General features: G+C 46.2%; 2 protein-coding genes across 3 annotated transcripts; one reads left to right on the top strand and one right to left on the bottom strand.

The window, feature by feature from the left end:
• Positions 1-6058: 6058 nt before the first annotated feature.
• PPP1R3E (protein phosphatase 1 regulatory subunit 3E) lies at positions 6059-7198 on the bottom strand. The gene is made up of 2 exons (XM_004389919.2): positions 6782-7198; positions 6059-6481 (listed from the first exon to the last, which is right to left on the bottom strand). The coding sequence occupies exons 1-2, from the start codon at positions 7196-7198 to the stop codon at positions 6059-6061; spliced, it is 840 nt and encodes a 279-aa protein (XP_004389976.1).
• A 6240-nt stretch (positions 7199-13438) lies between these two features.
• Positions 13439-16397, top strand: BCL2L2 (BCL2 like 2). 2 transcript variants are annotated; one of them, XM_004389917.2, is made up of 4 exons: positions 13439-13525; positions 13824-13914; positions 14357-14796; positions 15437-16397. In XM_004389917.2, exons 3-4 carry the CDS (start codon positions 14365-14367, stop codon positions 15584-15586), a joined length of 582 nt encoding a protein of 193 aa, XP_004389974.1. In that variant the 5' UTR covers positions 13439-13525; positions 13824-13914; positions 14357-14364; the 3' UTR covers positions 15587-16397. The 2 variants fall into 2 exon arrangements, with proteins under 2 accessions (XP_004389974.1, XP_023580672.1); XM_023724904.1 differs by lacking the exon at positions 13439-13525 and having other exon boundaries at positions 13806-13914; positions 15437-16230.
• Positions 16398-25111: the final 8714 nt, after the last annotated feature.

Below are 25111 nucleotides of genomic sequence, written 5' to 3'. Positions count from 1 at the left end.
CTGCTCCGCAGTGACATCACAACTTGGCCATTATGACGGAATGAGGAAGCATCTGATTATTCTCTGGCTGAAAAAAAACCAAACTTGTTGCCGTTGAGTCGATTCCAACTCATAGCTACCCTACAGGACAGAGTAGAACTGCCCCTATAGGGTTTCCAAGGAGGGGCTGGTGGATTCAAACTGCCAACATTATGGTTTGCAGCCACGCTCTTAACTACTGTGCCACCAGGGCTCCATTCTCTGGCTAAGGTTTCCCTATTAGGAACGTTATCACATTACTTTGTGGGTAATTGGACTCTTTCATCATCCAGGTGATATGGGAGTCAACACTATGTTAGAACTTGACTTTTGAACTTCATCTTTTTCAAGAACTCCTCCTTTTATTACCTAATCTATATCTCATCACTCCGTTCTGGATTGGACAGAGGTCCTTGACTTTTCCTCTCCATCATTTCTTGTCCTTTGCTTTCAGGTGGCCCTTGGTTATAAGGAAAAGGGCTTTGCTCTTCCTTCCAGTGCTTAAGGAGCACTTAGTAATCCTTAAGTATCATGTAACTTACATGGGTCCTTTAAGGAAGAGCCCCCACCCAAGGGGAAACACGCTCTTTTACCCAAGCTGATACCTTTAACTGGACCAGCAGCTGGTGCTGGGTGCCAGGGAACCAAAGGGCTGCATCCTGATAACTTTCCCACTGCCCAAAATGGTGGTGGGGATCCTGCTGGGGTGTCTTATACCAGGCCTACCCAACTACTCCATATCTCCTTCCTCAGCTAACTTTTACATAGCTGGAGGACTATGCAAAACAGGGAGTAGGTCTTCTAAGAAATAAGAAGAAACTGGGGGAGGTGGGTATCTTGCCTGAGGTCTCTTGCCCCCCTCGGTGCAAAACAAAGAATCCTTTTTAATACCTTATGAGATACTTTCTTTTCATTTTTCAAAAATAAGGCTTTTTGTATCCAGAAGGCAGCTGCACGAGGAAGCTGAAGTGAGCCACCATACTAGGGGGTTTGGGGCTCAGTACACAGGGCTTTGGGAAGGCCTTATGAAAAGAGTGGTTTTCGGGGGTTCACACAGCAAACTTTTCTTCCTCCCCAGATTAGCTAGCCAGTGGGTGGATTATTCAGTCTTTTTAACAACATCACCAAAAAACTGCCAAGGCTGAGGACATACAGCAAAATCCTAGCAGTCCATTTTGTTTCTCCTCAAGCCTGGATGGGGGGATGGAATGCAAACTACCAGCAGAAAATGAAACATTTATGTTATCCCTTGCCCTGAAAAGTTGCAGATCTGTGTAGAGACCTATTTCTTAGCGTGGGAATGGGTTGCGGTCAGATGCTGGAATTTAAACCTTATCTCGAGCTGCACTGACAAATTCTCTGACCCTACTGAAGTCCTTTCCCATCTCTGGACCTGTGTCCTCACCTGTGGAGGACCCTGGACCAAGTGATCTGTAAAGACAAGCCTTATCAGGTCTCAGATCCTACAACCTGGGAGCTGCAAGGATACAGAAGAACCCCAGAGAAATATATGAGCCAGAACCAAGGGAATATGGGGGCTGGATTGGAAAGCTGTTAGGGTTTATTAGTGAAGAGAAACGATGGGCAACATTCATGAAGAGAGACAAAGGAACAGGAGGAAGGCTATGGGACACGTAGGTGGGCAGGAAGACATTAGAGGTCTGGATGAGAGCAAAGAGCAACAGTGTTCTTGCTGTGTTGCTTCAAGGATCCCAAACTCCTGACCACAGTAACGGCTACTCCTCTGGCACTTCCCAGTCCACAGCTGACATGTTATACCCCCAAGTGCTCCTGTTTATACAACCAGCAGCCATTAGAGGAAAGTCCCCAGCACAGTGCCTCACACATAACAGGATTCCTAAAGATCCTGCCAAACTTCTACTGTCTCTCAAGTCAGGTTAGACTGAACCAGCTTGGAGAAACCAGTGGTTGCCGCTCTGAAAGGCTGGCGGTTCAAACCTACTGAAAAGCACCTCAGAAGGCCTGGCCATCTACTTCCAAAAGGTCACAGCCTTGAAAACCCTATGGAGTCAACTCAAAAGATTAGATAGGAACCTTAGGGGGCAGTGAGTTTATTTTAATGAGGGAGGAACAACTCAGAAAGTGAGGGTGAGAAAGGTTGTACAACTTAAAGAATATAATCAATGTCACTAAACTGTACACGTAAAAACTGTTAGTGTATGTTTTGCTGTGTATATTCTGAACAAAATAAAACTTAGAAAAAAAGAGAAAACCAGGGGAAAAAAAAAACCCTGTGGAGCAGTTCTACTCTGCACACTTGGGGTTGCTACGAGTCAGAATCGACTAACAGCAACCAACAACTAGGTGTACTCTGCTTTGCTTACTGGGGCTGCATGAAATATGGATGGGAGTTTTGGAAAGAGCAGTCCAAGGAGGAAAGGGCATATTGCCTAATCTTGGTTATCTGCAGATGGTGGAGTTTGTGATACTGCTGTATCAGCTCAGCCCAAAGTAAGGGCAGACTAAGGTTGGGGAGATCCTCAGTGCTCATGACCTGGGGGAGGAGTGCAGACCAAAGGCATCAGAGCAGAGAGTCCCTCCAGAGCATCCCGTAAGGGCCCGGCATACAGAAGGCACTAAAAAAATATTTTACAAGGCTAGGCAGCATTGGTAGTTGTGTAAGTCCAGGTTCAAAAGAGGAGGCACCCATCATTTGTGTGTGCAAGAAGGCGGCTCAGCCCAGGCTGAGCCTTGGGACGACAACAGGGAAATTATCAGCTTAGCTCCCAGGCCCTGGGGCAGCTCAATATGGGAAAAACCAGAAGACTCATGTGTTGGTCCTATAAAGCTGAGAATAGGAGAGTGGATGAACCTTAGTACTTCTTACAGAGAGAGCTCAGGGAATAGGATTATCCTTGGTTCTCTGCCCCAAACTGTAGTTTGCATTTACTCACTCAGTAATACCAGGGCTCCCAGAGCAGGCCCAAACAGACCATCTAAAGTTTTCCGAGCTGGGCACCCTTCTAACAGAAACTTTGGGGAACTGGCTCATTCAAGATTAGTAGGGGGCTGGGGAATGGCACACCAACAGTTGTGGAGGATTGATTAGGGCCAGGAGAGGATCCCAACATATGGAAAGGCTTGAGTTCAAAGGGGTTCCCAAGTTCTCTAGCTGGAAGTTGGGGTGGTCCCTTGCCAACCCTGCACAGAACTGGGCCGCAGACAGACCTGGAGCAGGAGGAAACAGTAAGCTCCTGGGAGTAGATGAAGCCTGGGGTTCTTGGTGCTTTGCCTTCCCAAAGCCAGTCTGGGAAACTGGAAGGATGGGAATGGAGAACGCAACCAAAAACTATCCTATTAAAAGATGATATATGGCAAGGTTTTAAATTTTATTTTGTTTTCAAAGGAAAAAAATAGAGCATATCATGGTTGTACACATAGGCTCTAGATTCAAGATTTCCTATGTTTACAATCCTAACTTCCACTTACTAGCTGTGTTATCTTGAGCAAATTAATGAGCTTCTCTGAGCCTCTCTCCTTATCCCTAAAACAGAGATAATGGTATTACTCAACTCATAGTTTTGAAAATTAAATAAAATAATGCATGCAAAACACCACTAGATTTTAACAGATAAGTGTTAAGCAAATATGAACTTCCATTAATACAACATATCAGTAATGCATACACATAAGGCAAAAGACTACTGAACACTGAGCCTCTACCCAGTCTCCCTCTTCCCTTATCCTCCCTTGGGCTCCTCACTGATGACTTAACAGTGCATCACTTGGTGGCTTCCAGTACAGTTTCTCTCTTCACTTTGCTGGAACTTTGACCTGATGGTGATCCGCAAGATGCATAAAATTCTATGTTTTTCTCAAAGTGATGAGGATGATGTTTAAATAGGCAATTGTTTGAGGAAGGTCCATGTTTCCTCTTTCAGCCATGTTTCTTCAAAGGATTAAGGCTTTGGACAGGAGGGACATGGTAATGACAAGTCCCATACTCTATCCTGAATGCACGTGTGGGCACATGTACATACACACACACACACACACACACACACACACACACACACACACACACACACACACACACACACACACTCTCTCTCTCTCTCTCTCTCTCTCTCTCTCTTAGTGCTAAGAGGGGTGATCCAGAATTTTTAATTTGTGAAATCAGTAACAGAAGGGGATGCAGGGAGTTGATTACCTGGGAACTCCTTGTTCATCTGTAGCATCAGGAATTGCTGCTGCTTTTCCCTCTTCTCCCTTCTAGAAGACTTTCAAGGAGCCTAAGGGAGGAAGGTGAATCAACCATGGTCTTGGCGAAAAGGTTCTCCATCCCTTCTGGAGGGACAAGAAATAGCAAAGATCAACAAGGATAAAGAAGGCAAACAGAAATAGATAAAATGAAGGCAAATGCCCTATATGTTAAAAGAAAAATGGAAAGTGATGAGAATGAAGAGGCACAAGCAAAGAGAAAAGCAAAGAGTGTAGGAAGAGTAAGAGAAAAGGAAAAACAATGACTCCTATATTAAGGGCTGACCAGGAGGAGCATCAAAAGGCATGAATGAATGGGTAGGAGTCCAGCTGTTCCATTTGCTCAGGTATGGAGCAGACCATCACTTTCTGGTACCATTTAATCTTCACATTGCTGATTCTTAATTTGAAATGTTTTCCATTTCTTATACCCGTAATCCTTTATCTTCAATAGAACCCCCAACATTGTTTCCTTTCATTTATGGGGCTCCCAAGCATCATTTTCTCCAGCAGCAGCGCCTCAAAGCTGTCCCAGAGCATCCAGGCTGGGAGTCTGGATAGGTAAGGGAAAAAGCAAGGGGCAGAGGATGAAGTGGGGTTTGGAAGAGGTCCTCAAATACCCTGAGCCTGCAGACTGGTTATGGCTCCTTCCTGGGCTCTGGAACATCTGTGCCAAATACTGGAGGACCATCTTCAGCCCCAACCAGACACTCAGGACTGTGTGTTCTGAAATGTAGCACTAAGTTGGAAGACTGAGACTTCTAATCTAAGCTCTACTACTCACAGATCATAAAATGTCAAAGCCAGAAGGAAATCCCAATCTAATTTCCCACGGAAGAAGCTGGGGCCTGGAGAGGGGAAGTAACTTGACCAAAGTTATACAACTAGTCAGTGACTTCCTTTTCTTCTGTGGTAGAAAGAATAAATCAGAGTAGTGATTCTCTCAATTCACTTTCTCTTGACAAATGCAATCCATAAAGTGCTTAGAGATCATTAGAAGGCACCCCAGATATGTTTAAGGCTGTCATTTTTCTGGAAGCCCGAGTGTACCAACCTCTTAGGCACCTCATTATTTGGCTACAAGGACAGGCCCAGAATTACTTTGGGCTTCATTTTAATCCCCAGGGTTGCATGGAATCTGAAGGAAGGAGCTCTGACTGCTACCTGTCACCACTCTCCAGCCAGTCCATGGAAACGGAAGACAGGGACCGTCAGGGGTGACAAGGGAATCCTGTCATAATGCCAGGGACCAGGGAGCAATGGTCAGATTCCTGGGATTAAGCAAGGCAATTATGGCTGAGTTAAAGCTAGGATGGGCAGGGCTGGGAAACCTGAGGTGGCAATGGTGGGTAAGAAGAGGGGATGACCGAGAAACCTAAGTAACTTCAACTGGGTTGCCCTCCTACTTCACACATAATACCTCCTTAATCCCGACAAGGTACCTTAACCTTCTACTGCACAGGCCTGACAAGTCTCTCCTGATTTACTCCCCAGTGCCCACTCACGTAAGAGAATGGCACCATCATCTCCCTTTTTTCTAATTCCTCCAACACTTTTCGGTCTTCTTTCTCTTATGTTTTGGGTTCCTTCCATTCACATCCAACCAGCGTTTTCCATCCCAGGCTCCACAAACTTCGCTGATTCCGCCCACCCCACCCCCCTTTGATTTCTCCCACCCTCCTCCCCTTCCCCCACCTGACTCTTTTGGTCTAATCCCCGCCAATCTTGGTTTCTCCCATTCCACTCCGCGAAGTCTTCGGGATTCCCCCGCCCCCGAGTGGGTTTGGTTTTCTCCGCCGTCGGCCGCAGGCGTCTCCTCCTAGATAAAGTGAATCCAGCCCTGCGGCTCTGGGGCTCCGGCACTGCCCGGATGCTCGGGTCCACGCAGAGCACCGTCACGGCCGCCGTTGTTGTCCCAGAACTCATAACCCGTCACACGGTAGCGCAAGGGGAAAAGCAGGGCGCCCCCAGTGGGTGGCGCGGGAAGACGGAAAGCAAAGCGGTCGGCGCGCGGCGGGGGCGGGGCGGGGCCGGCATAGGCGCCAGGCGCCTCGCGTTGACTACGCCAGCCGTCGGCGCTCCAGCGCACGCTCACGCGCTTCTCGTAGGCCAGGTCCAGCACGCGCGCGCTCCCGGCCACGCCCAGCGGGCCCGCCTCTGCGCGTTCCAGGCAGATGCGCGGCGCCTGTAAGCGGGCGGCGAAGCCGGGCTCGCTGGCCGGTGCCAGGGCTGCGCGCGCCTCCTAGGGGAGAGGGGGAGGTGGGGAAGCCCAGGGCGAAGAGAGGGCGAAAGACAGGGGCCGGGGTCAGATCGAGGCAGCGGGCCAATCAGAGGCCTACCCCGGCGTCCCAGCTGTTTAAGAGTGGGGCCTAACTGGCGCATTGGCCTTGAGCCACTGGCGGATGGGGATCCAAAAGACATGAGCAAGGCCACGCCCAGAGTTGGGGATGGACATGGGTGTTCTTCGACAAATCCACTCGCACACGCCCGCCGCGGCCGGGTTGGAGAGATATCGGGGAGAGGGCGTGTCCCCGCCGCCTACCTGGAGGGCGCGGGCGGGGGGCTGGCACGGCGCAAAGTGGTGGAGAGCGTCCCTGTGCAGCTGGACCTGCACGTGGCAGGGGACCTGCGGCAGCTCTCCCGGGCGGAAGCGGCGCACGGCGGTCAGCTCTAGCCCCAGGGCGTCGGCGAAGCGCACTCTCTTGCGGGTGTCGGGGCTGCGGCTGCGGGGCGCCCGGGCTTCCCCTCCTACGGCGGGCGCAGAGCGGGCCCGGCGGCCCCTACTTGGAGTGTGAGCGCGGGACCGAGCCCCGTGCCGCGTCCTTCCCTCGCCTGGCTCCTCTTCCGACTCCTCCTCGAGGCTGGGCCTCTGGCTGTGGTAGTAGGCGCGCTCCGTCAGCGCGGCGATGAAGCTCAGGTTGCGCGGGATGTCAGTGCGGGGGGGCCGTTCGCGGGACATGGCATCCCCCCGCCCCGGCGGGGCCCACCCGCAGCGCCCTTGCGCTGCCCTCCCTTCCTCTCTCCCGCCCGCTCCGCGTCCGCGCAGAAACGGCCGGGCTCGCTCGGCAACCCCTTGCCTTTGCGTGCTCTCTGCTGTCACCTCCAGGAGCCTTCACCTCCCCTTACTCTGCCTCGCTTCCGTGGCCGCTTTTCCCTCCCCCTGGCCCGCTGTCAGCGCCCAAAGTCTTGGACCATCACCTCCTGCCTTCTGCGAGCCGTCTGCTCTGAGCGTGGGCTCAACGGCGATCACTCTCCGGTCCCGCGGCGGTCGCATTCCCGGCCCCGCCCACAGCCCTCTGAAGGTGGCTCCCCATCAGTCTTCGCAGCCGCTGCCGCTACTGCACCAGGGGGCGGGGTCTCCACGCTTTCTGTTCCGAGCGAGGCCATCTAGCCTCAACGTCCTCAACCTCTCTGGCATGGGAAGGGTTAACTCAGGGATGAAAGTAACTTTTCCCTTTCTTGCTGGGAAAGGCTCTCCTAGGCTCTGGGTTCGGGAGAGAGGTGGCTGTGGGAGCAGAAAGGGAAGGTCAGGAAAACTAGGTAAAGGCTTTCAAATAGAAGCTGAGATGGGCGCTCAAAAGGGTGGGTGGCAGACACTGCCCATTAATAGGAGTCCTGACTGAGTTGTGGGGAGACCTAAATTCTAGCTCCACCTCTGGTGCTATTTAGCTATGTGACCTTGAGCGAGGCACAACTTCTTTGGACCTCAGTTTTCTCATCTGTAGAAAAGTGGGTTAGAGTTAGGATTTCTAACCTGACTCCAAGTCCTTTGAGCACTCAGTTTCAGAACAAAGCAAGCCCTCAAAATCACTGAATAAATGAACACACTACAACTCTTTTGGGGCTGGAAGTGTGGGTTTCTATTTCCAGTGGGAGCTGCTTAGACCAAGGAGGGCACAGGGCTGGTTTTTTTTCCACATTAACGAAAAAAAATGGAAGTTTTTTTCCCCCTTCTAACTTTCTTACTGATCTTATATAGCATTTACAGTGTACTAGATACTGTTGTAAGAGCTTTGCAAATATTAACTCATAATATCCACAACCACCTAGTAGTACAGGATATTATTATGCTTATACAGATGAGAAAATCAAGGCAGGAAGGGGATAGGACCCTTGCCCAGGATCACATAACTAATAACTGGACAGCTGGGATTTGGACCCCAGCAGTCTGGCTCCGGAATCAATGGCTGGAGCAAATGATTAAGAACTCAGCTGCTAACTGAAAGGATGGTGATTTGAATCCACTCAGAAGCACCTTGGAAGAAAGGCCTTGTGATCTATTTCTGAAAGATCAAAGCCGTTGAAAACCCTGTAGAGCACAGTTGCCATAAGCTGGAGTAGACTCAACAGCAACTTGTTTGGATTTTTTTTAGTTTGACTTTAGAATCCACTCTCTTATTTACTCGGTTATGTAAGGTAAAAACATTTAATGATCATAGTTAACATCTTCGGAGTATTAAAATGGGAACTCTTAAGTAGAATTGTAATCTCAAAATTTGAAACAGCAGTATAGTTTAACTGTAAAATCACAAGTGACTAAGTTGGAAATAAACAGTGAGACATGCATCTTACTGTATAATACATTCCTGTTTGCATTTTAACTCCAGTATTAACCATAGGAATGTTGTTTAACCAGGACTCATTTTTAAAGTGATACTGAGTTTTATTTTTCTTCTTTTACACATACATGGACATGTTCTCTTCAAATTTGGGGGTGTAAAATAATCATACGCTATATAGGGTCACTATGAGTTGGAATTGACTTGACAGCAACAGGTTTTTTATTTTTATATTACAGTTAAAAGGAGCCCTGGTGGCACCACGGTTAACTGCTCAGCTGCTAACCGAAAAGTTGGTGGTTCGAACACACCCAGCAGCTGAATGGGAGAAAAACCTGGCAATCTGCTTCTATAAAGATTACAGCCAAGAAAACCCTATGGGGCAGTTCTTTGCCACATGGAGTCACTATGAGTCAGAACCGACTCAACAGCACCCAACATAACAACAACACAACATAATACAGTCAAGTAGTTGTCCTGGGAAAATATGGCATTGAAGGAATAGACGGGGTTCAAGGCCAGCCTATATGGCCTGTGGTTTTTCTAGTAAAGATTCTGTTTCCTTGTCTACAAATTGAGCTACCATCTCTTGGCTCTACGGTCTTGATCTGAGATGATCCTTGGGCACACAGGTCTGGATCAGGTATACGTTGTGTGGGTCCAGCAGCTTTGTTTCCCTGGCTACTCAGTCTGAGACTAAATCTTTATTTCAGATAAGTCTTTATTTCTTAAACAGTTATCTTCCAACGTCTGGCTGGGACTACTCAGTAACTGGCCAGACGCATTGACTGATTTGTTCAATCAACATTTATTCAGGGCTTATTAGGCTATCAGGAAACAAAAACCAAAACAGGTTGCCATCATGTTGATTCCAACTAATGGCGACCCCATGTGCTCCACAGGGTTTTCAGTGGCTGATTTTTCAGAAGTAGATCACCAGGGCTTTCTTCTGAGGTGCCTCTGGGTGGACTTGAACCTCCAACGGCTCGGTTAACAGCCGATCACGTTATGCATTTGTACCACCCAGGGACTCTGTGAGGACACAAAGGTGAATAAAATTCAGGGTGCTTTCAAAAAGCTTATAAATAAATGGGCAAACAAATATATTTGGATCTGGAGACTAAAAAGTTTTTATTTCAAGGAAATGTTCCAGACGAAACTATATGGCCATTCCAAATGAAGGCCTAGACTACATTATTCTCTGAAAAAGGGAACAACTTTGCTGATGGTAGCTGGAATGATCAGCCCAAGAGCAAAGAAGAAATGAGGTTGGCTAAAGAGAGACAGCTATAAAGGAGCAAACAGGCTGTACACTCAGAAGAGAGAGGGAACTGAGTTTGGACCTATAAATGGTGTGAATTCAGACTGTGAGAACAACACTGATTACCTAAAGATAAGATGTGAACTTGAAGCAATACAGTGTCAAACTTAAGACCATAAGCTTTCAGATCAGACAGAAATAGGTTGAGACCCAGCTTCTCCACTTATCGGTATGTGGCTTTGGACAAATTGCTTAGCCACTCCAAGCTTCCACTTCCTTATCCATAGGATGGGGGGAGGGAGGAAGTTTAGAGATTGGTGTGAGGTTAAAATATTATTCATATAAAGAAAGCATTTAGCACCTAATAAGTCCTCAAAATGTGTTAGTTGTTACTTTTATTGTCACAGAAAAGACCTATTTTCCCTGGTGACCATAAAGACAGATGGGAATTCTGAGGCTTGGGCTGTAGGTAGAAGCAAAGGGAACCAGCAGGAAAGGAGGAGAATTGGGTTGCATTTTTCTGGCCTTTGGTTGGGATTCCTTCCAAATGGGGCCAAAGGAAGTGACGGCTGTAACAGCCTACGTGATGATTGAGGCCTCTGTGAAACTAGCTGTACCCCCTCATAAGGAGGGGCCAGGCAAAATGTCCGAGTGTCCTCATGTGGACCAGCTGTGGCCAGAGAGTGCCTCACACCCCATGAACTGCCCTGTGCTCCTTGGCTGTAGGAAAGCAGGTAGCACTGCAGTGGCCATGTGTAGGAGAGAGATACACACAGGAAACACAATCTCTGGATGAGAAATTCCTCTGGAGCTCTGGGTGGGGGTGGAGGTGGTGCTGAGACATTAAAAAATAATTTGGGTAGATCTCCAGTATCATGGGAACACTATTTACCATATGATTTAGTTTATGTAATAAAAATCTATATATTTGTGCATACATATACAGGCAGTCCTTGGGTTATGAATGTCCTACTTAGAATTTACATATTACATACAACTCGTCGTTACAAACCAGCCCTCGTGAAGTCTATTTTATTAAAAATTTGAGGTGCATACAATGGTTCATAATAACAAATGGGTGCTACTTTGTGACATGCTTCAAAACTATTATTACTACTATTACTGTATTATGTTAAAGATGTTTTAGTGTGTCTGGATATGTTTAATGTTTTTTATGCATAGAAAGGTACACTATATACTATATACTAAGACAAACATTTGATTAATGTTGGATACGAACTGTACCTAACTGTTCTGATTTATGTACAAATAGGAAGGGAACTCGTTCGTAATCCAGGAACTGCCTGTATATATGTGTATACACCTACTCCTCACTTGTCCACTGTCTCATTATCTGACATTTTGCATTTATGACAATAGTAAAAAATCTACTATCTGACTATTTTGCACATTAATGATGTATATCTGGCAGTAACAAACACTGCGATGTGAGGCAAGAGTAACACTGGCTGTGATGGTTAAGATTATGTATCAACTTGGCTGGGCAATGATTCTTAGTGGTTTGGCAGTTATGTAATGATGTAATTTGGCAGTTATGCGATAATGTAGTCATCTTCCATTTTTGCATAATGCCAGTTTTCACATAATGACCTGGTCTTTGGAACCTAACCATGTCAGTAAGTGAGGAATAGGTGTATATGTGTATACCAAACCAAAAACCAAACTTGTTGCTGTCGAGTTGATTATGTCTCAGCAACCCTGTAGGACAGAGTAGAACTGCTCCATAGGGTTTCCAAGGAGCGGCTGGTAGATTCAAACTGCCGACCCTTTTGGTTAGCAGCCGTAGCTCTTAACCGCTGTGCCAGCAAAACCAAAAACCAAACCTGTTGCTATCGATTTCAACTCATAGCAACCCTTTAGGACAGAGTAGACTGCCCCATAGGGTTTCTAAGGAGTGGCTGGTGGATTCGAATTGCCAGCCCTGGTGGTGCAGTGGTTAAAAGTTTGGCTGCTGTCATGGATTGAATTGTGTCCCCGCAAAATATCTGTCAACTTGGCTGGGTCATGATTCCCAGCATTGTATGATTGTGTATCATTTTGTAATCTGATGTGATTTCTTATGTGTTGTAAACTTGATCACTATGATGTAATAAGATGGATTAGTGGCAGTTATACTGATGAGGTCTACAAGATTAGATAGTGACTTAAGCCAATCTCTTTTGAGATATAAGAGAAGCAAGCAGAGACACAGGGGAACCTCATACCACCAAGAAAGCAGTGCCGGGAGCAGAGCACGTCCTTTGGACCTGAGGTTCCTGTGCAGAGAAGCTCCCAGACCAAGGGAAGATTGATGACATGGACCTTCCTGCAGAGCCGACAGAGAAAGCATTCCCCTGGAGCTGATGCCCTGAGTTTGGACTTGTAGCCTACTGGACTGTGAGGAAATAAACTTCTTTTTGTTAAAGCCATCCACTTGTGGTATTTCTGTTATAGCAGCACTAGATGACTAAGACAGCTGCTAACCAAAAGATCAGCAGTTCGAATCCATCAGCCACTCCTTGGAAGGCCTACGGGGAAGTTCTGCTCTATCCTATACGGTTGCTATGAGTTGGAATCGACTTGACGACAACGGGTTTTTACTGTGACACAAGGGCTCCATATATACGTATACACACACATATATAAACACATTTTATATATGTAAAACCCAAAAGGATAAACATCAACCTTAACACTGGCAATCTCCAGGAAGGGAGGTGGAATTGTAGCTGTGAGGTGGGTGGGTGAGAAGGGAGTGAGTTGAGGAGTTGTACTTTTACTCTGTACTTCTATATTGTTTGCCCTTTTCCATAATGAGAAGGAGTTCATGTGTTGGGTAAAAAAAAATCATCTGATTACTAAAAAACGAAGATGAAGGAAAGTTACCTGCATGAACTGCTTGTGATCCAAGTCCTGGCTTCCTGATGCCTGGCCCAAGCCCCAGCCCACGAAATCACTGGTTTAAAGTCTTTGGGGAAAAGAGGATGGGAAAGGTTTGGTGACTAAATCTATTAGTTCTGTAAGGGCAAGGTACCTGGCCTGTGGTTCACAGGGTAAAGGGAACTGCTTCTCCTTTCTAGGCACCCACTCCAGGACTGGAAAATTTCAACAAGTACATGAAACATCAGAAACGTTCTGGAAATGTTGTATTTGCTCTGAGATTTCCCAAGGTCCAGCGCGCCTCTCTGGGCAGGCTTGAGACTCAGGAGCCCAGCCTGGCCCACAGTGTCCTGGCACTGCTCTCCCTTACCTTCAGCTGCCTTCTCTTCCCGAGTTGTAGCCCTTCCCAGGCCTGCGTCCCAGCCCCGCCCCTCTCTCTGGACGCATCTCTGGGCCCCATCATCACCCGGCGCCAGGCCCTCCCTCCTGCCCCCCCCTTTCCTTCCTTCCCTCCCTTCCTCCTTCTCTCCCTCCCTCCCAGCTCCTGCATCAGGAAACGGCCGGGATCCCGGCTGCTGCCTGACCCGTGAGATCCCTAACCTGGCAGACAGGCGGGGTTGGAGACAGGCTGAGGGTGGGGGTAAGGGAGGAGCTGGGCCTTTGGGCTGCACTGGTGGGAGCTGGGAGTAGAGAGGGTGTCGGCAGGAAACCCTTGGCCCTGGGTTTCCGGGAGGACAGTCATTAAACATGGATTCAGCCACACAGCTGGTAGAACGTAGGGAGCAGGGGCTGGGTCCCAGGAGCTGCAACCCCAGCCCTTCTCAGGCCAGACCCTGCTCCCTGGCCTTCCCCGCCTAGCTCTGATCTCCCCCTCCCCTTCCCAGGGCTCCACGCTGGTGGCCGGGAGGATGAAAGGCCCCAGCTGGAGGCTGTTTGCCACCAGTGCTGGGTCCTAAGAGCTGCCATCCAGGCTGGGTGAGTGTCCCCTTCTTTTCTCTGTCCCAGGCACTGCTTTGCTTCTTCCACCTTTTTCTTCAGCCCTTGTCTCCTCCCCTATCTTGCGCCTTTGCCACCATCTTCACAGTCTTGCCTCTGGGGAGGTCCTAAGCCCCTTCCTCTAGCCAAAAAGGTGTGCATTAGGAGTGTCATGGAGCTAGTGTTGTCTTATTACGGAAAGAATCTAAAGTATTAAAAAGATAAAATTTACTTATTTTACATTTAATTTGGCATAATATGACCCTCATGCCCTGGCTCACACCATTACTTAATTCCCTGGTTCTTGCCACTCCCTGCCTAGTGGTCTCTGAGCACTCCCTCCTACCACCACCCCGTCCCTCTGGGTTGGCCAAACCTGAAATGCCCCTTCGTGGTCTCTGTCCATATATTCATGCCAGTCTTTCATCCCTGACTCTTGCAGCTGCCCGCATGGCGACCCCAGCCTCAGCCCCAGACACACGGGCTCTGGTGGCAGACTTTGTGGGCTACAAGCTGAGGCAGAAGGGTTATGTATGTGGAGCTGGCCCCGGGGAGGGTGCAGCAGCTGACCCACTGCACCAAGCCATGCGGGCAGCTGGAGATGAGTTCGAGACCCGCTTCCGGCGCACCTTCTCTGATCTGGCAGCCCAGCTGCATGTGACCCCTGGCTCAGCCCAGCAACGCTTCACCCAGGTCTCTGATGAACTCTTCCAAGGGGGCCCCAACTGGGGCCGCCTTGTGGCCTTCTTTGTCTTTGGGGCCGCACTGTGTGCTGAGAGTGTCAACAAGGAGATGGAGTCACTGGTGGGACAAGTGCAGGAATGGATGGTGGTCTACCTGGAGACGCGGCTGGCTGACTGGATCCACAGCAGTGGGGGCTGGGTAAGAAGCTTCTTGGTTGTTGCTCTGCACATACCTCTGCAAAGCTTGTCTCCAGGGGAAGGTGGGGACTCTGATTGGGGCTGGGGGCAGCCACGCTGGAAGTGAGGTGTGGGGGCCGAGTCTTCCCACTTGGATAGAATCAGATTGAGAGATGCCCTCACTGTAGGCATTGCACCAGACTCTGCACTCTAGGGCTGCCATGCAGTAATCACTGGATGGGCTCATGATCCAAAGCAGAAAACAATACTAGCACCCAAGGAGTGCCTGCAGGGAAATGATGTCAGGCAAGGTTATCCAGCTGTTAGGAACTTTATACAACTGAGTACAGGGCCTGGGGGTTGGGGGTGGCAGTCAGGCAAGACTTGGTGAAGGATGCCAGTTCTGAGCAGAATTTTTGGCTAAGAAAGGATAGGGTTCACTTGAGGCAGAGAGGGCAAATGAGCCAGGCGCTCATGGGGGAGCGCATGTGGGGCTCTCAGGGGGCTTGCAGACAGTAGTGCTTTGGCCAGGGAGGAGCTGGGTGTGGGGTAGTGTTCACAGTGGATGGAACTGGAACTCTTCCTCTCCTCTTTTCTCCACTCTTTCCTCTCCTGATATTCCTTTCTCCTTCTTTCTCCCCTACTTCCCTTCTCTCCCACAGGCGGAGTTCACAGCTCTATACGGGGACGGGGCCCTGGAGGAGGCGCGGCGTCTGCGGGAGGGGAACTGGGCATCAGTGAGGACAGTGCTGACGGGGGCCGTGGCACTGGGGGCCCTGGTAACTGTAGGGGCCTTTTTTGCTAGCAAGTGAGAGAGTCCAGGGCCAGGTGGGACTAGGTGTGGCTGGGGAACCGGAGAGCAGGAAGAAAACAGAGAAATGCACTTGGAAGAAGTGGGGTGAATGGATGGGCAAGTAATGGAGCGAGCAAGGGAAGGGCAGGGTGTGAGGGAGCTGAGTGTGTCACACAGGGGGATGGAAGGGTGAGCTGGAAACATTAGGGAATGTAATTGGAAAGATCAGGGGGCCAGGAGGTGGCGTCATTCCAGGGATGGGGGCAGGTGGGAGGGATCATGCCTATCTGTGGGTGTGGGCACACAACATTGTACCTGGAGCTTGATTTACAGCCCTGAGGAAGGGGAGCTTGCATAAGGGATGAGTAGGATTTGGGGAGAACACAGGGCACATCCCTTTGAATGGAAGCTCGGGGTTCTCAGGTGTTAGGGAGAAGTGGCTGTGTGAGCGGGCTGCTTGGACACGTGAGTGCATGTGCACGTGTGCTCGTGTGCATGCTGGGCTGCTTGTCTAATCTGGTGGTGGTGGGATTCTTGGAGGAGAAAACATTCCCTCTTGCAGTGGTAAGAACAAGGGGCAGTTCTCTGCCCCTGCTCCCAGCCCCCTCCTTCCTCTCCCCTTGTCCTGATGCCTCAAGGCTGAGGAGAAACACTGTATCCAGACAGGCCTTTGGGCACTTCTCTGTAGAAAGTAGTTAGCAGGGCTTTGGAGAAAAGAGCAGTTCTGCAGCTGGCCTTGTTGCTTCCTCACCCCCTTTCTGTGCATCGTGCTCTTGCTGCTGCCTCCTGGGCTCCAACAGAAAGGCAAGGCTGCGGAGCTTAGGTGGGTGGAGGCTTCAGGAGCTGGACCTGCCTGCTACCCTCCTCTCTCACTGAGGCACAATGGTGCCAAGAAGGGTTCCCTATCTCTGGGACCTCTATACCTAAACTTAAACACTAAATTGGGTGTCCAACTAATTTTCCCTTTGAGTGTGTGGACATAAATGCTGATCTAGAATACAGTGTGGGTCCTGTACTATCTCAGTAAGACTGAGAGTTAATGCCTTGAGAGGAACATTCCCAGCTCTGATCCCTGTGGGTGTGAGGCTAATGTGTACTCTGTGACCAGCCTATTCTGTGCAGTGAGTTTTGGTCCTGCTTTATCAGAGGCCAGGTGTATAGGTTCTAGAGTACCTACCATGACCTAGAAGCATTTATATTTTCTTTGAAGCCACGCTATGTGCATGAGTGTTACTTGTCTGTACATCACAGTCTGGGGATGCTAATTTCAGAGCTCACAGTCCTATAGAACAGATTCAGATTATAGCCTTTTCTTTTGAAGAAGAAATTATTCACTGCAGATGCATGCTCTGAGCCAAACCTCACTGCTGCACTTTCCAAGGTGCTAAAATTGCTGCTCTCCAATGCTAACTTCAGAGGCACAGTGCTCTAGAACCCTGCCCTTTGACCCCAAGCACTGATCAGTTTAGCTAGAACATAACATGGTTGGCTCTTCTTGGAGGAGATTTTCACTTGGTCCCAGAATGTGGCAGCATGGTTGTGCTTGCTAGACTGTGGGACCAAAATTGGCCTTAGGTGTTTAGTCCAGACTTCTGCTTTTGAGAGAGAGCTGCACTTTTTAATGGTATTTATAGGGGAGGTGGGAGACTGCATGTGCCACTTGGTCTGTCGTGAGTATGCTGATACCAGAAACTCAGAGCTGGTCTGTGGCAGGCAGTTGGGGTGGCGGGTCTCTGACTTGCTCAGGACAGACTAGGCCAGTGGTTTTCAAACTGCTTGGCAGAGCTCCAAAGTTTCCTAGGGGTTTCTTCAGGAGTCCTTGGGGAGATGGAGTGGGGGCTGAGCAGGCTGGGCTACTTGCCCTCAAACAGAACAGCTCCCTTTATAATTGTCTTACATATCGGGTTCAGGGTAAGATTTTATTTGAATTAAGGGGTTTGCTGCTGAAAAAAGTTGGAAAACCACTGACTAGACCATCAATTCAAAATTGGAGCCTGTGCACCCCCAGGTTTGGGGCAGACTCTTCATCCCACCCTCTACCACAGGATGCCTATCCCTGTTAGCTCTCCTGTGGGCCTTTAGCAACAGGGGCAGCAGGGAACATGGTCAAGTTACCCAAATGCCCTGTTCTGGGCCTTCACTCCTGGGTGGAAGGAGGAGCTATTTTCTGAAAAGGGTAAAGGGCTTGGTCTGGATTCCTAAAAACATAGCTTGGATGGGACCACAGTGGACAGTTTTGACCTGTCCTGCCCTTCTTAGCTTGAAGGGCAATGGAAACCCCAGAGACCCTTATGTCAGGGAAAACTAGGGACTCTTCTAGAGCCATATAGTTCCTTGGGATTAGCTCTTGGCCAAGAAGGCTGAGTATGGCTCCCAGTTTTTAAATCCATGTCATTTTTTTAAAAAATAAAGGAAATAATGTAATTGCCATTTTTCAAAGATTAAATAGGTGGAGAGGGTGTTTCTTGCTCTCCAGAGCCCAAAGGGACAAATAGGGACTTTGCTTTGGCCAAGGAAGGAGCGGAAATAGGGCAACTAGGTCCTGTGGTTATTAATCCCACTCCCCACTTATTTTAGGGCATATACTATTTACTTTTTTAAATCATAAAATGGCGGAAGAACAGATTTGGTTAGTTTAGAAGAAAAGAAAAAAGCTCTATAAATATAAATATATATTCCTGTATTTTTATTTAATAATTTATAAATACCAAGTTCGTTTGACTTTTATTTTTGTGTAATATGTAATGGTCGTATTAAAAAAATAAATAAAGCCCAGAAGTTTAATGAGAAGGACTGAGCAGGGTTTGTGACTTCTACACTGTATAGCCTGGGATCAGGACATTCGTTCATCCAGTCATCTCTTCATGACCTTGTTAAGGACAAGAATTAGAGTAATAGACATTTGGGAAAGTGTTGAGATAAAAAAAAAAAAAAACATAGCCTCCCTCCAGTAACTCCCTTCCCCAGTCAGATGCCCAAAACCAAGAACTCCATCTATGTCAACTCAAGCCTTACTAAGAGGGTGTGTGTATGTTGGTACTTTGGGACTGCCACAAGAAAAAAGAAAACCTGCCAAAAACCTTTGTGTGATAGTAGTCAAGTCCTGAACTGTGGTTCAGCCTCTAATCAGAAGTGTGTGATAATGAGCATCTCTCCCTGGATACCCTGCTGCCTACCTCAGATTTAAAATAGGCCTGGCAAAAATGGAGTCCCTGTTTCCTTTCCTGGTCCCCTGAGATGTTTGGCTTTAGCCACATTAATGCAAACTGCTAAATTGAATGGGCTTGCCAGGAATTACTCAGTCCATCCCTCTGCACCTCTAGTCTAGGATCACAACAAAATCATGTCTGACAGGAATAGTGATCCTAATTTTAAACCTCAAGCAGGGGTTTTTAGTCTTTCTATAATCCAGTGCAATAAGCTGGTATTTGAGTTTATGTGTTAATTGTAGTGAGAAATATGACTGCTAAGCAGAATCCAGTGTTGCCTTTCCATTCTCTCTTTATAGAAAAATACACAGAATAGCTTGGTGAACAGGACTTTAGGTGGAAAGGAATTAGATGCTCTTAATAGTTGATGTCATCAAGCTATGAAAGCTAGTGCATTTATCTCCACTGCGTATGACTGATTTAATGATTGATTGATTTATATTTGCCTAGTTCTGAAAAACATTTGCAACATCTTACTATAATACACAAAAGACAAAACAATAGGAAAATACAGATTTTTAAAGTAGAAATGAAGGGAAAATTGTATTATGGTACAAAAAAGAAAATTAATGCACAGAAAAGCATTCTATAAGCAGTATTCCTGAATATTAAAGCAAGGCTGTGAATTCAGCTCTGAGCTTCTTGGCAGCTAAAGCAAATTGGAAAATACAATGAAGTTCACATTCCCCTTAGGATTTACAAAAGCCTATCAGTTACTCAAGAGGAGTAAAAAGTTTTGTGGTTATTCTGAGAAGACACTGAGTGATATAGTGAACACCATCCTCTACAACACTTTACAGCAAATATGATGTTGAGTTTTGTACCACTGTTTCTTCTAGAAACACAAAATAGGAATTCAGTAGGTTTTAAGCTTATTCTATCAAGCTCATCACAGTTTAGCCAAATATGCTGCCCTATGATGGTCTGGCTTAATACAGTCCTCAATTTTGGACCATCTAAGGAACAGATAGATTGTGTGTCCTTCAGACAGTTCTAAAATGTTACTTCTCCAAATGGCACTTTTGATAAAAATTGGACAACATTTAGTTACAATTTCTGGCAAATGGATGTAGACATTTTTTTACTTAAGAGCAGATATTTCGAAAAATTTAAAAGCAGCTGCCTTAAATGCGGATACAAAACCAAAAAACCCATTGCCATTGATTCTGACTCATAGCGACCCTACAGGACAGAGTAGAACTGCCCCGTAGGGTTTCCAAGGAGCGGCTGGTGGATTCGAACCGCTAACCTTTTAGTTATCAGCTGAGATCTTAACCACTGCACCACCGGGGCTCCAAATGCAGATATAGGCATGATATAAACAAATTAACATTTTAAAAAGCAGCCAGAAAACTATGTAGTTCTTCATTACATCATTCATTTATGCAGCAAATATTCCAGCATCTTCTGTGTTTAAGCACAGTTCTAGGCGCTGGGGTAGAGAAGTAAACAAACAACAGATAAGCACTACGGAGAAAAACAATTTGTTGAAGGGGGATTGAGAAGGTGTATGTATAGATTTCAATTTTAAATAAGGTGGTCAAGGAAGGCCTCATTGCTACGGTGGCTTTTGAGTAAAGCCATGAAAAATGATGTTGGGAAAATATATTTATTCGCATGGAAAAATGTTTCTGTATCTCATTGGGTAAAAAAATAAGTAAGAAAACAATATATACAGTATGATCCTATTTTTGCTAAAATATATATGTCTATGCCTCTATATGTGTTTGTATATTGAAAAAAATCAGGAAGGGTATATGCCAAAATAGCTTTAGTAATTATCTCTGGGTGCTGAATTTATGGGTGATTTTATTTTGTTCTTTTTCTATCAGTATGTTCTGATGTTTTGATAACGAATATGTATTTCTGGTACAGTATATTAAAGCTTTTTCAGGTACAAAATTTTTAAAACAGTTAACGAAGCAGAATGAAAATTAAGCAGCCCAGCAGAGGCTCCTTCTCGTTTAAATGATGACCCCGTGTCTATGCAAGGGCAGACTTAGGGAGTTAAGGTAGGTAGGGCCAGACTTCGCATTAGAAGATAATTGGAATATACTTCAACACAGAGATAAGTAAATGGTAAAGACTGAAAGGTTCTATATCAGCCCTGCCCAATTGGAAATATAATGCAAGCCACATATGTAGTTTTACATTTTCTAGTAGCTACATTAAAAAAAGCAAAAAGAAACAGGTAAAACTAATTTTACTAATATATTTAATCCAGTATAGCAAAAATAGTATCGATTCTCAATGTATAATTAATATTAAACAGTTATTAATGAGCTATTTTACAATCTTTTTTTATATTAAATCTTCAAAACTTCAAAATCCAGTGCGTATTTTATACTTTCAGCATTTCTAAATTAGATTAGCCACGTTACAAGTGCTCAATAGCCATGTGTGACTAGTAGCTACTATATTAAACAGTGTAATTTTATATCATAGAGAATTATTGTAAAAATTTCAAAGAAGGAGTTAAAATCAGGATGAAACTACTAAGAGGCCAAATATTTCTGTTGTCTAGTGAAGAAACTTCCCTTTTGGACAGAACTGGAGATGCCCTGACCCATTTTTTTGCTTAAATTCTTCTTTTCCCAACTCCACTGACCATTCCCTTATATTAACATATTTTCTTCTCTTCTGGGGCATAACATTGTTGTAGGTTTGGTTTTTCTGAAACTTCATAGCCCTCTATTTATAGGCTATTACTTAAGGAGAATTATAATCATAATGGGTAAATCTCACACCATTACATATTAATTTTTTAAAAATTCATTCTCAGAGGGAAACTTCTCTCTTTGATGTTCTCTATTCATCAACAACAGGAAAAATATTAAATAATGTTCACTACTGAAGATCATTCCATTAACATTTATTGAGCACACAGTGGTAGGCAATGGGAATACAAATACAATAAGGATTGTACCCTGGCTGTCTACAGTTTACAGTCTAATAGAGAAGAATCTTACTTTATAAGTCACCATTCAAATATCTTCTTAAATGCATATATTTCTTTGTAAAAGTAATCATGCTTATTAAGGAAAATCAAGAAGTTGGAGTGATTTTTAAAATTTTAAATAAAAATAATATTTGATTATGGAAAATTATAGAACATAGAAAATTATAAAGAAGAAAATCATTCATAATCCTACTCACCAGAGAGAATCACTATTAACATTTTGGCATATGTCTTTCCAGTCTTTTATCTATGCTTATATTTTATGATCATACTGTACATACATACAATTTTGTATACTGAAATTCTGTTTACCATTGTATTGCATTTTTCCGTGTCATTAAAATGTTTTGAAGGCATAACGAAATTACACCCTTTGTGTGTGAAATAATTTTCTTGCAAGTCCCCAGTTGGACATTTAAGTTGGTTATATTTTTTCACTTTGATGGACATCTTTATTCACAAATGTTTACCCACTTTTTAGATTATTTCTTTAGAACAGGTTATAAGAAATAGAATTACTGGGTTAAAAGTGTCAACATTTTAAAAGCTTTTGGTATCTATCACTAAGAAACAGAACTATTGTACTGGTTCATGTTTTATTTTTACTCCAATGCCCAAATTTTAAAAACTTACATATACATAGTTGTAATCATACTTCATATACAATTTTACATTCCACTTCTTTGGCCTAAAAAAATTTTTTTTTGCATGTTATCACACACCATGGAGTCCTGGTTGCGTAGTGGTTAAGAGCTGGGCTGCCAACCAAAGGGTCAGCGGTTTGAATCCACCAGGCCCTCCTTGAAAACCCTATGGGGCAACGAGTTTGGTTTGCTTTTTTCAGTTTATTAAAAGGTTTACAGATAATGTGTGATAAAACAAAACAAAAAACTCTCTGCGGTCAAATCGACTCCAACTCATAGCAACCTTATAGGACAGAGTACAACTGCCCTATAGGGTTTCCAAGGAGCACCTGGTGGATTCGCTGACCTTTTGGTTGGCAGCCCAGCTCTTAACCACTATGCAACCAGGGCGCTAAACCTTTTAACAGGTGTACAGTAATCTTTGATTGGATATAATGATAGTTTACTTAACAGTTGTCTAGTGTTGGGATTTAGTCTTTTTTCCAGTTTGCAGAATTATGCATAATGTAATTTTTGTGTATTAAAGCAGACCTTATAGTAACGATCTAAGCTTTGAAATTCCATGCTCACTTATAATTAGTTCCTTGACTTGGGCAAGTTACTTCACTTCTTTAAGCCTCTTCCCCACCTCCCTCCAAAAAAGAGATACATTTAGAAATCTCTACTCATAGGGTTTTTCTGAGATTTCATTGAGAATATTAAGTAGCTTAGCATGGTGCCTGTACAAAATCAAGTGCTCAACAAAAATAGGATTCAAAGGCATTTTTAAAAGATTACATTTCCCTTAGTTGTCCTGACTAGTTTAAATTAGGACCGAATAAAACATCCAAATCTTGATTAAATTACGACCCGATCCATATAAAAGACCTTGCTTCCAGCGAAGTCAGTCATTTAGAGCTTGTCTGTGGTGCTCGACTTTAGTTCTCCCAGATTGAAGCGGAGATGGGTGGCCCGAAGTTACCAGCGACTGACTGCTTCAAGTTCCCCAGTTCCTGAGGTAAGGATTTATGAGAACAAGTTTGGGGAGAGAGGAGAAGCGGGGTATAGTGAGAAGCTTGATTTTTATGTTTGCTAGTAAGGATCTCCTTTTGTCTCAATCCGTCTGCCTCCTTCACGTCCAGCCCCACCGGGGTGGTTTGGTACATTCTGGTTGGGCTCCTGTGATCCAGCTCTCACAGGGTCTCAAACCGTAGTTTGGTCTGGCTACAAAAATTCCTCTTGCAAACTTAGTACCGCCGTTCCTGCCTATTTAATACATGTGTAGGATCACTACTAAAATGTGGCAACCCTGCCTTCCAGGCTTAGGTCTAATTGCTATCGCGAGGTGCAGCGACATGGTGAGAACCTGCCGGGAGAACTTTCTCTGGGGTCTGAAGGGGGGCTTGGGGGCCAAGAAAGCGATGAAGATGAAGGGTGGCACCCAGATCCCCCAATTAGTGCATCCTTCTGCCAACAGATACCTACTGGACACTTACTATGTGCGAAGCATAGTGCCACGCTGTGGAGATGCAAATATAAATAGGATCCAGCTCCTCATCTCCGGGGTTCAGAACCTAGTTAGGAAACATGGCATAAAACGATTAAACACACAGAGTGGAGGTAGGCCGGCTTGTCATGGGAGAGGAGGGATGAGTTTGCAGTGGGTCTGGTTAAATACGTACTGCTTTTACAGAAGCACAGACCTGGATGCCTTAAGGCCAGGGTAAGGAGTTGAGATTTAACCAGGCCAGCGAAGAGGAGCCAGCGTGGTCTGGTAGCAGTGCGGAGTAGAGGCGTGACACTGACAGTCGAGAGACCCGTTAGCAGGCTGTAGCCAACAACCAGGCAAGAGAAGAAACAGGCTGAAACTGGGACAAGAGCAGAAGGCTTGGAAAGAGGGCCTATGCAGGAGGCAGAACTGACAGGACTCATGACTCGTTAACTCTGGAGTGAGGATTCCTCCCTGCTTTCTGGTTTGGGAGACCTAGTGGATGGTGGGGCCAATAACCTCGATAAGGAAAAGTAAGCTATCTTCTGGAGTGCTCTATTCAGAACCCTCCATTCCCAGCAACATCCCATCTACTGGTGCTTTCCATCTACTGGTGCTTTCTTGGTCAGACCAGTTTCCAGAAACCGCCGCTATGTTTCCCACCTTTGCTTTACAAAAGCTCACTAGTTGGCAACCAGTAGAATCAAGACGGCTGCACCCAAGGATTAAGTCATGTGACCTCCAGTTTTCCCTGCTTTAAACCGGGCAGTCCGTTTGGGGACAAGGTTCACCTGTCGCGTAGTGGGTATCGACCCTTCGAATCTCACTAGCCAGTCAGCATCTGAGACTGGACCACTGCTATAAGGCGATCGGAATATTAGTCCGTTCCACCTCGCCTAGCCAAGGGCCAAGCACGGAACGTCATATATTTCGTGGACCCGCCGATAGATGGGGGAGAGGGAGGAATGTCGTCACAGCGTGGTGGTATTGTTACCTAAGGACTTGAGGGGAGGTGGGACGTATGTTGATTGACAGACAGATTTCTCCTACCGGGATTTGAGAATTTGGCGCAGTATTCCCGCCTTAGAGGGGGGTTTTTATTTGATTGCCAAGTGATATTCCCCAATGGACTACTAGATCCTGGTGACGGGCAGGCAGCTTGACTAATGAATCCTCGGCTTGGCCGGCGTAGCTCTCCAATCGCCGGGCGGCGGGCCCCAGTCTGAGCGGCGATGGCGGCGGCGGCGGCGGCGGCAGCAGCAGC

Source organism: Trichechus manatus, unplaced genomic scaffold (genome assembly GCF_000243295.1).
Source record: "Trichechus manatus latirostris isolate Lorelei unplaced genomic scaffold, TriManLat1.0 scaffold00268, whole genome shotgun sequence".
NCBI lineage: Eukaryota > Metazoa > Chordata > Mammalia > Sirenia > Trichechidae > Trichechus > Trichechus manatus.
This window is presented reverse-complemented; position numbering and strand designations above follow the sequence as displayed.